Source organism: Glandiceps talaboti, chromosome 4 (genome assembly GCF_964340395.1).
Source record: "Glandiceps talaboti chromosome 4, keGlaTala1.1, whole genome shotgun sequence".
In the NCBI taxonomy this organism is placed as follows: Eukaryota; Metazoa; Hemichordata; class Enteropneusta; family Spengelidae; genus Glandiceps; species Glandiceps talaboti.
Genome location: NC_135552.1, coordinates 6,445,050 through 6,460,172, shown reverse-complemented (window position 1 = coordinate 6,460,172; position 15,123 = coordinate 6,445,050). Strand labels below are relative to the sequence as shown.

The 15,123-nt window shown below is 34.1% G+C and overlaps 1 protein-coding gene across 1 annotated transcript in view; it reads left to right on the top strand.

Moving 5' to 3' along the window:
- Positions 1-1,681: 1,681 nt before the first annotated feature.
- The window catches only part of LOC144434566 (unconventional myosin-Id-like), a 58,707-nt gene continuing 45,265 nt past the window's right edge, over positions 1,682-15,123 (top strand). Inside the window, exon 1 of the mRNA XM_078123035.1 lies at positions 1,682-1,830. Coding sequence (XP_077979161.1) covers positions 1,727-1,830 — 104 coding nt within the window. The 5' untranslated portion in view covers positions 1,682-1,726. The remainder of the gene's footprint in view (positions 1,831-15,123) is intronic.

Here is a 15,123-nt window from a genome sequence, read left to right as displayed (position 1 = left end):
AACAAACAAACAAACAAACAAACAAACACAGACTTGGTAGATGTTTTTTCCCGTTATTTTCTTCAAGTTGGAAAACTTGTTAGATTGTTTTATAAATCCAAAATCCAAAATATATTCTCCCATTTGTTACCACATATAGTGACTTTGAACGTACTTTCGAATAAAAAAAGTCATTTACATTTTGTATATAATGAAATCCGTGACATTATCGTTCATATCTGTCATATATTTTGAATGAGTCGATTGTTTATTCTTCGTAAACAAAGGCGAGCCGCCCTTGTCCTGTGAATGTACTGGGCTACTCAAGTTTGATAACTAGCACACCGCAGCCTCTTGCATGGCAATCAGGCCCACACAGCGCAGGACATGGCACTGAACACACTGCATGCACTGATGACTATTAAAACTTTGCCAAACAGCGCCACCACTATATACAAAATGTACTCGTCGTCAATTTCAGAAGTTGATGAAGGGCATGGCAGAGCTTCCACGATGAACCCATCAAATAACTACTCACTTTAATACACAGAATGCAAAAAACACCACCACCACCACCACCACCACCACCACCACCACCACCACCACCACCACCACCACCACCACCAACAACAACAACAACAACAACAACAACAACAACAACAACAACAACAACAACAAAACAAACCCCCTCCATATATAAAATTAAGCAATAAACCACCCCTGGGGATGGTATACAAAGAGGTTTTGACCAGTGAACGAAATATATGCACGAGCGATAGTGTCAGTACTTTTAGAAAAGATGTCCTAAATGAAATAGTTGATGTGTGAATTTAACGCAATTTCGGTAATTTTTTTATCTTCTTTTAATTTATTTTATTTCTATTTTTACTAGTTTTGTAAATATTGTATGTATTTTAGTCTTTCCAATTTCAGAGTGTCTGTAAATGGGATAATCCTGTAGACATCTCAAATAAATAAATAAATAAATAAATTAATAAATTAAAACCGCGTGGTATACCATCGGGGGGGGGGGGGGTTATCGCTATTATTGATTGATTTGCGCCATCAATATACTGGTATAATATAATATATTTTAGGACAACATATATATTATTATTAATTATTATTATTATTATTATTTTATACAGTTCTGTCAGAAAACTTTTATCACACCTAAATTTTAATAATCTGAACTGTACGAAGGTCGACCGGTATATCATCAAGGGTATTATTTACCAGCTCTCGCATAAAAAAAATGTTGGATCTGGAGATTAACCATCTTGACAAATGGTAAAAGTTGTGTTGCTCAGGCTATTTTTATAGTTACAGAACCTGTCATGAATTTCATTGAGTTTAATATCTCATCCATGTCAGTGTGCACGTGAATGATGTTGAAATCAGTGATTCACGTATTGAATGTTTTTGGCTAAAAAGTGAAAAAAAAAGTTATCACGTACATAAGCTTGGAAGGGATTTAATTGCGCATTCATATTTAGTTTTATTTAGCATTGGGCGAAAAAGAAAACACAAAACGCGTCCTCTCTCCACTGAGGAGGTACACCAACTAGTACGCTCACATTCTGTATGGGTAGAGGGCGGTTGTCATGTCACGGATAGATTTGAAACTAGCGGCGCTGGATATCGACCTGCAGCAGCAGATACACATCACTGGGTTTTGTTGTCAGTCAGTGTGTGGGAAGTCGTTGAGATTGTAACACCGCACCGGTATTCCATAGTTGTCACAACCATGGCTGAATTATCGGAACACGAAGGACCCGAGTACGGGAAAGGGGACTTTGTCCTGCTTGATGTGATTGATATGCCGAATTTTATGGCAAATCTCAAATTGAGGTAAGAGTTTCCTTCCGATATATATCCACGTAAACCGTCACGTAAAGTGTCGGCGGCCCGTTGTTCATTTTAGAGCTGGTCTTTACGACGGGTGTTACCGAGGTCAGAAGCGTCAGCTGTCCTGTCGATAAATGTTGAAGTAAAAATAGAGCTACCGTTTGGGTTTTTATTCTGTTCGTACGTTGGTTTTTATGAGTTCGAAACTCCACTCGCCACGATTTGACCGGAATGAAAGAATGCAAAGTATGTTCCAATATCTCCAAATTTGGCATTTCCGCCACCATCTTCTTCCGTTTCAGAATATTTAGGTCCGTCTACATTTAAAGTTAACATATCGTCATACACCGCGGCAATTGAATTACCGAACTGTCAAGCTGTATGTTCTCTGTTGAATGTTTTTTCAGAATGAAAGTCCATGGTCATAATTTCCAATGACATTGAACGTTCACCATGCACCGTTATTGATAATTTGATTGACATTTTCAACATATCCTGGTTCTTTTTTTTTATCCGCAACATTTGACATTTTCAACACATTAAAACAATACAGACCCGGGTGGTTAATGAAAACAGACGAGAAAAATCTACGTATGTTTCCCCCCAAATGTAGTACCGATGTGTTAATTAGTTGCTAAAATATGATCCCAACACGTCTAATAGGTTAACGGTTTGACCTCGCTGTGTGAGGTCACCTGTTGAAGACATACACAGAGACACCCATTAATATACATGTACATATGGGTGGAGTAAAGTCATTATGTATTCATCCAGTTTCACTTTGAGGACAATGCCCTGCCCCAAAACAAATATAAAACAAATGTAAAAGTAAAAACTAAAACAGAGTCACGTTGAGTAAGTAGGAACCAAAACCAGTCAAAATTGAACACATTTAGATGTTATCTTATCTTATCTTTATTTCTCTGTGCCTGGTGTCATCAATAATTTCGAGACACAAAGTTCACTCCTTATCAATTTGGTGTCTCTGCCTTCAGCTTCTAGAGCCACCAGAAATGTTAATATTTGAATTACAGGTAAAGTTTTAGTGTGCAAACAGATATATCATTAGTGAAGTGTTACCAGTAAACTGTTTAATCTGTATCAGTGTGGGAATTAAGTTCACATGAAATGTTCAGTATTTGGGTGTCCTGATTGGTTGCATGGTTTCATATCATTATTAAAACAATGGGTATTGTATTAGTTTTGTATTGTCATCATGGTAAGGTACAAAAGAGACCTAGAAACCAAATATTAAGTAACTTGTGATATTTTGCTTATATTCTGACTGTAAATGATGGCTTTTGTAAAACTAATGAGGTTTATTATAAAAATTAAGATACATTGAGAAAGTCAATAATTATAGTAGTTATTACTTCATTACACTAAATGAAATAAAAAGCACTACCAGGAGCTACTCTTCATTAAAGCTGCACTAGCTGCAACTGTACTATTTTTAAAAAACTGTTTTGCTAGATATAATGAATTACTTGTTGTACACCCTGAACAGAATCACCTGTCGGTAAGCATGTTTTGTGAGATCATTCATATAATGACATTGGTACAATAAACATAATCAAATTGATTTTTACGTCCACACCCATAATCCATGTCCCAAATACCCCCCCCCCCATGCCCCCCATTTCAATTCATACTACTTTATGAATATGGATACAATAGACCCCTAATTAACACTACAGTGTCTAATTAGTAATTATTGGTATTGTAATAATATTCAGTAAACGTGAATGTGAATGGCTGATAGAAAAAACTACCAGTTAATGCTAATGTAACTTTTAAGAATATGTGTGTGTATACGCAGTTTTAAAATAGAATTTTAACCTATAAATGTAATTAATATAGAAGGATTGTTTTTAGAGGATGGAAAAAAAACCATTTGTATGGGAAAGAGTTGTTTACCTAAAGGAAGTAATTCTATTTATTGACATGGTTAAACAAATGGAGAAAAGTGACAACAAGAACAGCGTTGATGAAACCTGTTAGTAAATATTATTATTTGTTAGTAATTGTTATGAACCTGTGCCTATGTATTGAACCCTGAGAAAAAGAAATCCTAGGAGGGTAGTAGTTTGATAGAATTTGGTCCAAGAATATGAAGGAAAGATAAGGGATGAAAGTGGGAAATGAGGAAACTGGGAAAATAGATTCTATTTAGTTATTTGTTTGTTTATCTTGTTGTGAATCAGGACCCAGGAGTATGTACTGTACAATATTAAGTACTGTTCACTTTTAGGCCAAGAAAATATTTAGCAATGATAGCTGTACAGGAAGGCTAGACATGCCAGGTTCAGGTGAGGTTAGTATGTACAATCTGTACAATAGAGTGTCTCAGACTAACTCATAAATCTAGTAACATGGGTAGCTCTGATTGTGTTCACTTTGTTATTGATTTGACACTTTGAGCTGTCATTGGCGATATTTGATGATAAATATTGATTTTTTCACCAACCAACCAACCAACTGATGATGTCATTCAGGGTTTGGCATTTTATATAATCAAAATTCTATATTTAGTCTCCAGCAGTCAAATTTGTCAAATCCGTCCATTCAGCATAGCCACTAACTCTAATGATAATGTTAGAATTTGACACTTGATTATGTCCCTGTCGACAATAGGAAGGAATGTTCTCTCTATTGTGTCTATGATTAAAAATTTCCATTCCAGTTTGAATAATTTTAAGGCTTTGATTGCTTTTAATCTGTCTTTTATAATGTTAAAATGTCGATGAAATTGGAAACACTGTCTTCTTTATATACAGTTTTCAAGTTGTCAACTAAGAAGGTAGACAGTGAATCTTACTAAACCATATTGTAACTGTAGATGTACGGTACTAGTACTAGTAGAACTGCATATCTGACTTTCAACCAGGGGTTTTTCCCCATAACTCTGACCCAAGTATCATGTTCACACTGTTGTTACTGAAGACTGTGAAGTGTATATCAAATTTAAAGCAAAGGGACTGAAACCTGGAAAAAAGGCGTACTTTTTAAATCTATGTCAAAAATTTTAGTGCCATATTGAATATCAGCTTGTCTGAAAGCAAGTGAATAACAACATAAATCTCCAAAGTGGTACAGAGGTTGAATGAATTTTTTCAGTCTGTCTGTACGCTAACATTTATATTGTTACTTAACTAATAAAAGTACATTAATGACAATATTGAAATTAGCCAGAATTTTGAAAAAAAATGTCTAAATATCAGTTATGAATTTGCTGAACATCTAAGAGTAGTACTTTCAGTGGTTTCACAGACTCGTTCTACAACAAGTGCAAATTGTTTGCTAACACATCTCCAACAGTGTACCCACATTTTCCTGCTAATTAAATGGTAAAGTATCACTATAATTCAAATTGATATTTGGATTGTTTAGTCCATCCCATGCTTTAAATTTGGCAAGTTTGACATGTTAATTTATAGTTTCTTGCACCCATTGTAACTTAGCCCTAGTTTTCGAAGCTCATTGAAATTCTAATACCTAATTTATGATCCACACCTCTCAGAATACTGCTAAGTATTACTGTAGCTGTAAGGAGGTCAAGTAGCCAAACAGTTAACTGACATACATTTGTGGATAAAATCAAGAATTTCATACTATTTGATAATGTTAGTTTTGACCATAGACGTTGGAGAGATGTCTATGTTGTCACTTCATCTATCTACAATTTTAACAGGATTACAAGAATTATTAGAATTAGCCAGACATAGTTAGTCAAGCTTCATATCCTCAGCGGACCCACTGTAACGCCTCACTTAGCTTTATAGCACTCATGCATTTTTCTCGGTCACACCCGGAACTAAAGTATTTGTCGTCTAGGAAATTGCTTCCTGCATTTCTCTTTCAGTCAAGCATTGATTACATTGTGCAAACACCTTCTATTTCTATTGTGGGGTACCTTTTCTAAAATGTGAGGTAGTTAACCTTTGTATTGTTGTGTATTTGCTTATTAAAGTGTGTGATTCTGTCATCAATTGACAAGGAAGAGGGAAAAGGAAAGTAAATTTATAGGAATATTTGTATGCTTGAAAACGAAAAGATTGCAAATATATTTTTACCCATATTAAGTATGCAATTTTGCAAAAATTCTACATTAATCATGTCTTTGTGATAAGATTTGTGATATAAAGTTTCAATGGATATGTTGAGTATTTCTTTGAACATCTGAGAATTACTTTTACACCAAGGACATTAGGTGACCTTGTTAACGGAGTTATTATCAAATCCATTGGGGTGGGGGTGGGGGTGGGGATGGGGTGGAAGGGATGGAGTAGTGTGTTAGAATGATATGTAAGAATCATTGATATAAATGTAACAATTCGTTTTCAATAATGAAATTTCCAAGCTGTAGAAAGCATTTTCACAAATTGTACTGTGTGGATTAGACTATAATATGTTGTGTTGTTAAGCCCTATCAGGCTGCCGCTTCTTAACCACATAATGAGTGCATGGCACGAATGTCTGTATCTTACAGACTATGTGAGGATTTACAAAAAATGTATTAGTTTGTAAAAAAAAGACCTCAATAACTTGAATGCAAACTGATTAAATGAAAGTTCAAAATGGTGGAATGTTTCATCCAATTTAGACTCTACAATGGACAAACCAATACTTCATAAACACTTGACCACATCTTAAAAAGTGTGTAGTATATATATATATCCTAACCACTTTGTAATCAGTAACTGTAGTATCTAGTAAACCTAGCACTGAGTCATTAACATAGTTGAGGTACCAGGACACACACAGTCAAGATGTGGTAAAGTCCATGAAGCATACATATATCATTCAAGGTATTTGACCTCTTGCAGTAACTGTTAGATTGTGATATCACACACGATCACCCCAGTAAACATCTAAGTTTAGTATGAACACCTGAGCCTTGGATACAAGTGGTCATGTCCACTCCCCCACCTCACCTTACCCCTGGGTCTACGGTACCCGACCCATTTTCTGACCCAACCCATCGTCTCCAACTTGAACCAATGTATTTATCAAATAATAAATCTGCAGCTGTAATATGCCAGACCACATTTACATCAAAACAGAAAAGGATTTCAGTTTTGTGAGAATTTTATAGCCCAGAGATTTGGGCAATCTAACTTGACAATGTCATTTGCTAGAACATCTGGAAAGCCTGTATGTTGTGTCAGACAGCCAAGTCTTTAGGTTTTGAGAAATAGAGAGCAGAATTATCTTGTACTTTGACAGAAAGCTTCTCTAAGCCTTACAGCACTGTCAGCTCAACATTATACGTAACTTGATGCATTTACTTCCTGGTAATTCTTGTAATTTATGTATTGTGTAATCAATTCAAAGGGGAGATGATGTCAATTGAATAAATCTCTCCAGTGAGTCAGTAATTTAGGTCAAAAGCTATGAGAAATCCCGTCAAGTATGGAGATTTATGATTTTGTAATATTACTTAATACTTTTACAGGAAAGTAAATGTATCTATTCTTACAAATTGCCTTACAGGACCATAAGTTAGCACTATTATTAATATTACCATAAAAACACTTCTGGACTGCAATGGTATATTTATTGACATTTAAAAAATCAAAGACACACATACATTGTAGGAATGATGTAGAGATTTACTCCAATTTTAAAAGTAAAAGACACTATGGTATGGTGTACTGGAAATTTAAAATCAAAGACACATATATATATATATACTTAGTCTAGTACATGTATAGCAATAATGTAGGATTTACTTTGTATTTAAAAGTCAAAGACACACATAGGAATGGTGAAGAGATTTTACTCCACGTTGTATAAAAATATATATGTACTTGTTCAGACTGAGTGAATCAGTTACTATTTGCAATCTTGACTGTTTCACTTTAATATGCCCTGTGCATTTGGTTCTAAATGAAGCATGTCCAGAGAGTTGGCTATCTGACATAACGTTACATATCTTTCCTTGCAAATGACATTGTCAAGCCAGATTAGCAAGTTTCTAGGCTTGTATGTGTATGCCCAGGATGTAGTGAAAAATTGTTTTCTTTATACTTTTTCTGCATTTTAGGATTTATAAATGGCTCATTATTCTTTTAAAAATGAAAAGAAGAGAAAAAAAAATGTACTAAAAATAGAAAAATAATCTGATGACTCAACTTTTTGTATCAAGTTGAGATCACTGAACCAGGAGGAAGAGGAACTGCCAGTGGCATTTTAGAGATTTGAATGAATGTAGTCTTAGCTACTCTCAGTATCTGTACAAAAGGTATATTAGGAAAAATGCTTTTTGTGAAATAGAACTTAGAAGTACCCATCTATGTATTTCCTGCTAATACCAGGTAGGATACCACAAACGCAAATAATTGACAACTGTAAAAACAAGATAAGGCTAAAAACCTCAGTGGTTTGCTAGTAAATGTCCTTGAAATAAATTCAAAATTGTAGACATCTATTGGAGAAATGAAATGAAATGAGACTTACTTTGTACAGTAGCAATAGCATGCCAACCACAATTTACAGCGAAGTTCTAGCAGGATACAAAAACTGCCACTAACCCAGTACCTGTCACCAGCCACCCTCCATGCATGTTTGTTTGCATCGAGTATGTTGACTGTTTTTATATAGCTGTAGGTTCAAATGAGGACATCACTGTTAAATTTAGGCCAAAATTATGCAATAGTACCAGACTCCCATTCAAAGGCATATGTCATCTGGGTTGTTAATTAGGGGAACCATAAGGGGAACACATCGTCATGACTTGAACCAGTACATTGTACATGGGCAGCCGCAGCCTTCCAGTGCTCCTTTTGACTGTATGTTCTTAATGATGATGTAATGTTTTGGTTTCGTCATAGACCCTACCCAAAAGGGGTCCAAGGTTTCACTATGAACTTCACTAGCACACCTGGCTGCATGATTACAGACACATCAGGTGACCTTTCACAGCACTGAAAATACATCTCCCCAATGAGTGGGTGTTTATTGTGATTGGAATGACAGTTCATGGCAGTCTTCCAGTGGTCCTTTTGGCTGTTCTTAAGGATGATGTAATGTTATGGTTTCACTATGAAGTTCACTAGCACACCTGTCTGCATGATTACAGAATCAGGTGACTCTGGTAAAATGTTATAAAAATATACCTCACCAAATGTTCTGACAAGTATGACAGTTCATGGCAGTTTTCCAGTAGTCTTCTGTGCATATTCTTGATGGTGATGTAATGTTTTTGTTTCTTTCTGATTCAGCTCACCTTAGATCTGAATATAAACACATCAGGTGACTTTAACAACACTCTAAAAATACACCTCACCAATTTGAGTGGGTGGATGTTTGTTGTGACAGGATTGACAGTTCCATAAATTCAATCCAAGAATGTAAACAAAAGTACTAGTACAATTGAAAGTGACAGAAAGTCGAGTTTAACTTTTTTCTATAAGTTAGGATCATTTGAGGATGTTTTTTTTAGGGTGATCTCACTGAATATTGTAGTTCAGACTACGTGACCAAGTTTGACAGGCAGTTTACTTGCACTGATCCAAACCTTTGAGTATGAATTTTTTTTTTAAACCACACCCTTCTTTCTGACAATAGTGTTTAACATTTCATTGTTATCCTGTTTTGATATACAGCATGCATCATTTCCAGAAGCTATTTATAAATTTGAAATCATGAGCAAATTTAAATCTTTTATTGCAAAACAAAAATAATGGTGATTTGATTTGGAATTTCTTATCTAATAATAACCATGACTGTGTTATGCATCCTTTCCCTCAAATTTGTATTGTTTTCATTGAAGTTTATATGAACAATGGCATTTAGAAACTAAAGTGTTTACGTGATGTTACTGTAAAGGTGGGTCACCTTGTCACACCGGGGCAATGAGTCATTCTTGTTTTGAGGTCTTATGTAAAGTTTACGCTGTGAATGATGTAAATCTGTCACTAAAAGTCATAGTAGGCCATGAAACATTCTAGGCTAATCTTTCCTACTGTTAGTTTAAATTAAAATGAAAAAGAATGAAACTTGAAAGGAAGAAAGAAAAATGAGAGAAATGTATCTGAATTGAAACCCTGAAATAATACCAGTTTTCAAAAACAAGTCATGATGCTATTCAAAGTCTTGAGTAAAATGCTACTGTACAGATCATACATATATGTATTTGTAGTATGAGGTGTAACTATTTTTAAATTTTTGTAGCTGATAACTTAGGCCCAAAATATCTATTACAGGTGTATACAGTATACATGTATGTAGGGCATGGCAGTCAAGACGGCATGGGTTTCTATTGTGCGTGAGTGAGTGAGTGAGTGAGTGAGTGATGACTCGCATCTTTGATTTGAAACATCCACACTTGATTGATGCATATCTTTGGGACATAGTATTACAACTCAACATATAAAGATACAGTATCCAGCTTAAGTTTTATCCCACCAGATAAAGTAATCTCTGATTTTGAGTTTAAAGGCTTATCAGATTAGGATTAAAATGTAGGGGTGAAAAACAGTTATCTGGCTGAGCTGTTAAGATAGAAAAAGTTGTTTCAGAACAAAAGGTTGATGAGATCGTATCATATCTTTAAGTTCTTATGGCTCCTCAGATAAGATAATAGTATGTAAAAACCTTGGTATGTCCTGGTATAGAATCATGGGCCTTTAAAGTTTAGGGGTGGTTAAGAATGATGCATGATTGCTGTATGGGTAATCATCATTTGTGATATTGTTAAACCAAATTCCAACAAAATTCAGTCACTATTTATTTACAGATAACTTCATTTAGGCTGTGTTTACATGATAATTTTGTCAAATAAAAAAACCCTAAAAATTAATTATGCAATTTATTAATAATGCAATTTTCATTTTAATACGTTTTCATGTGTTTACACGATATACTGACTATTGTTGTTGACCGTATGGTTTACACCAAAACATGTGTAAGTATGTTATCGATGGGTTAATTTCTGAGATCAAATATATATGCCTTTTTAAATTATTGGGTTTTTTTGGTTACTTTAAAATCTGACTGTTTTTACTTGTTTACACAGACTCTGAAAATGAGTCATTTTGAAAATTATCAACTTTTGGCATCTTTTTCAAATCGTTGAATTTTCATGTGTGTTTTTGACTTCTCTGTTTAAAACAAAAGGACTTAGGTGCAAACACAACAAAATAGTTGCATTTTCATTTGAAAATGTCATTTTGTAAATAGAGCCTCAGAGTAATGTAATATGTAGTATGCTGTGAGTGTATAAACAATGCTGTATTTGTCTTGTAGGTGTAACTAGTGTATTTTGTACCGAATGACTCATGTCTTGAGATTAATTTTTGATGTCTTGTGAAGTTAGAGCTCCCTGTACAGCTGAGAGTTTAAAAGATGCCATACAACATGATTATAACTTAAGTGAAACATGCTAAGAAACTGTGCTGCCTTGTTGTACAAAATACTTTCAGAAATAAATTATATAGTTGGTCAGATGCAGATATTGGTTCCATGCTATCAGCGAGTACTCATCAAACAAAGAAGCCTCATAGGGCTGTACAACATGACATATCTTACACTTACAGACTGAGTCTATAACAACATATAATGTAATCAGCATGGATTCCAGGCAAAAATATTTGAAAAGATGCAATCAATTTATCATGTACAGACTTATAAAGTTATGTGTTAAAAAGCTATGCTATCTTGTAGTCTTCATTCAGAACACATTTCAGAAATATTGTATTTAAAATGTATCCCAGGCTAAATATTACAACTACAGTATCATATGTAAGACTACATCCATGCAAAACATCATTCCATTCTTTTTTATTTATTACAGAAAAATTTCACCATCAAGTTACTCTTTGTTATAGTAAAATGATTTAATTGTTAATCCAGCCCAGATACATGGCTATCTGATTCAGCATACATTGTACATGTACTTGTTCATCAGAGAATGATATTGTTAAATTTACAGCCAAGTCTATGGGCTAGCAGCTTTATTCTGTTGGTTATTATAATTTTCTAGCAGTAAAGTTTAATTGAGGGATAATTGCTAGAGTGACAATCGTATTTTAATAGTATTCACTGTAATTTTGTGTGGGATGAAAGTGAGCATTAACTTCCTACATACTCAGATAGGGTGTGGAATTATTCCCTGCTGACAGTTTGTGTTTGGGTGTGGCATGAACTCTAATTGTAATATTGACCCATAGTCTTATTATAGTAGGGTCTGTGGTTTAATGTAGCGAGAATGTGTTATAACTACAGGAAATTAACAGTATAGTCCTGAATACATGTAGATTACCTTAATTGACCAATTTGTAAATGGCAATTAGTAGCAATTAGTGTATGATTACAATAACAGTAACAGATTACTTCAGCATCATTAGACTAATTAGCATACAGTAATAATAATTGACTTTAGTAGGCTACTAAATTAAAAAGTCATTTCCTTGGAGTGAAGAATTATGTAAAAATTGAAGACCTACATGCTACATTTCAGCAGACATTCCTGGATTTGGGTCATCATGTGTATTACTATTGGCAACTGCTGTGCAGCAACACGTACAGATGAGCTGAATTGTACGTTACATGTATGGATGATGTAATCTATGTATTAGTCATAAACCAAGACTCAAGAGCAAGGCTGCTTGTATGATGTATCTTCATTTATGTGTTGGTTGGATCTGAGGGGTACTTGTACATGTATGTAAGTTGTACTTGTATTGTACACATGGGTAATGATAAAACTGGTCATCTCTTATCTCTGATGTTAATCTGTGATTTATTACAATAGCTGACCACAATGTCAGATTTACTTCAAAGAAGTCAATTACAAGACTAAACTAGAAAGTCACAGTCTGATCCTTTAATCCAGAAAATCCCGACAGCTGAGAAGTAATCAGTGCCTTTACAAGTTACATGTAAATGTCAGGTTCATGTCCGTGCATACATGTATACTGCTAATGTCAGTAATGAGAGGATGTTAACTGATAGTGTCTGGGTGATCTATGTACAAACTGGGTGGAGATGTATAATTTATGATTAGTTTACATTGTCTGTGTTTGCCAGGGTTGTTAGAGATTGCTGAAATGCTGTGCTAGTTGTTGATAGCTGGAGGACTATATACATACATGTTTGCAAGGCTGGAGTCTGATAGTAGAATTATTGGCCCACATACCCGGATTACTAAGCACTGACAAAAAATATGAATTACAGGTGTCCTTGATAGCCATATTTTACAAACATGTACTGATACAATTTATTCAGTAATAAAGTATATTAATTATATAGTACACACTCTAGTTTTAAAATGACTGATATCCTGAAATGATATTCCAATAGAACTAAGTGTTGAGGGAGTGGATGGTTCCTATCATCAAATGGAGGCTGTTATGACTAATGAATTAGTGTTTATGACAGCCAAGAGACTTTTATGATTTTTAACATAACTTACTGTAAATTATTAATAGTGGCAATAAACTTGAAATATAGTACATGATTTGTTAGAATGGCAAAAAAGTTATGTGAATGTACATATATGTACATGTATGTATTTGGGTTCCAAACATAGTTTAGTGTGTAGCATTTAGTTGAGTAATTTTTGTGCCAAAATAAATCGGTTGCGAAATGGAATCACTTTCACCAATAAATTATGAACAAGTACATGTGCATTAGGGGACTGTAAGATACGTCATGTTGTTCAGCCCTATCAGTCTTCCATCACATAGTGAGTGCTGGCTGATAGCATGGCATGAATGTCTGTATCTTACGGACTATATGTACATGCAAGAAAGGCAGAGTTATCCATGATGTAAGTGTCAATCAGTACACTGTGTTACAAAGTCATGTTGTGTACTCTGTTAGTCTGTAGTCACAAATTGTGGACTAGTCAAAATAAAATGAAAGCAAAATGTGAAAAAGTATTTTTCTGCTAAAATCATTGTGCCCCAAAATAAAAAAAACATTCACAGTAAATTTTAATTAAGTATTTTTAAAGGCATATTTTTAGTCTAGTTTCTATATGGTATTGTTATGATGTAGACCTCCACTTGTGGTTTTGTTACGGAACACTTTTGCATCCAGTCTAATTTTAAACACACTGCAAGTTACATTTTGTACTGGTATACATATATTTGATGAGATGTTGGATACTTGACTTTGTATAATACATATGTATACAGAGTATGTATTACATAAACACAGTATATTTGTCTCTGCCAACTATTTCAAGATGTGAAGGCATGCTGTTATTTATAGTTTAATACATACATGATGTACATATGAAATTGACAAAGGCAATGCTAAATAAACACACAATGCTTGGTTACCTATTCTTTAGAAAACAATGTGGGTGCACATTCTGTATTTATACTTATACTATGAGATCTTCTAGATGTGATTATGATATGAATGCCATATAGATCATGTATGTTATGATTTTTTGAATGAGTTGCCTGTAATCATAGCGCCATAATGTAACACAGAATGACAATATTAATGAATTGAAATGTACATATTAGGTTTCCATATATATTCATTGGGTTCATATTTTCAGAGATAGTCAAGTTGAAAGCCATAATGCACATTTTGTATTCACAATGAAAATTTTTGACAGGTACTTAAATAATACATTTATAATACAAAATAAGTTTACAAATCTCTTTTAATAACAAAAGTTGCTAATTTCAATAATGGTGTTGGGTTTTAATTTGAAACAGTTTTTCAACATCAACAGCTCATGTTGCAGATAATTAGCAATTAGAACTTTATTACTGACTTCTGGTTTGTGTAAGTTACTATCATAAGAGCAGGTTAAAAATTAAAACTACAAATTCCAGTTTGCCTTTAAATACACTACATTGTACTCCCACTAACATTCACACATTGTATTTCATTCTGTAAATTCAAATTTAGTTCAGGATCTGAGACCGTGTAATATTGATGGAATCTTTTTCTTATTTACAAAATAATTCCTATGAAAACATTTAAAATGTAAATGTTATGACATATAATATACAAGTAATATGTTCAAGGTGACCTAGATCAGAACTACATTGTACATTGTATACATGCCATGGGGAGACTGTACATGTACATGCCATGGTAAAGACTGTATGTAGGTATATTGAAGCCAACAGGTGGTTTTGATATATTTAATTCCACCTTGAATACATAATTTAATCTGACCCTGACAGGTGAAGCTATGTTTCATATTATTTGTATAAAAGGTATGATATGTCAATCATGCTGCACTTCACTTATCATACACCACTCCCCTAGCCTGGTTTGTACTGGGCTACATCATCAGCTGGTCATACCTCCTACTACTAGCCC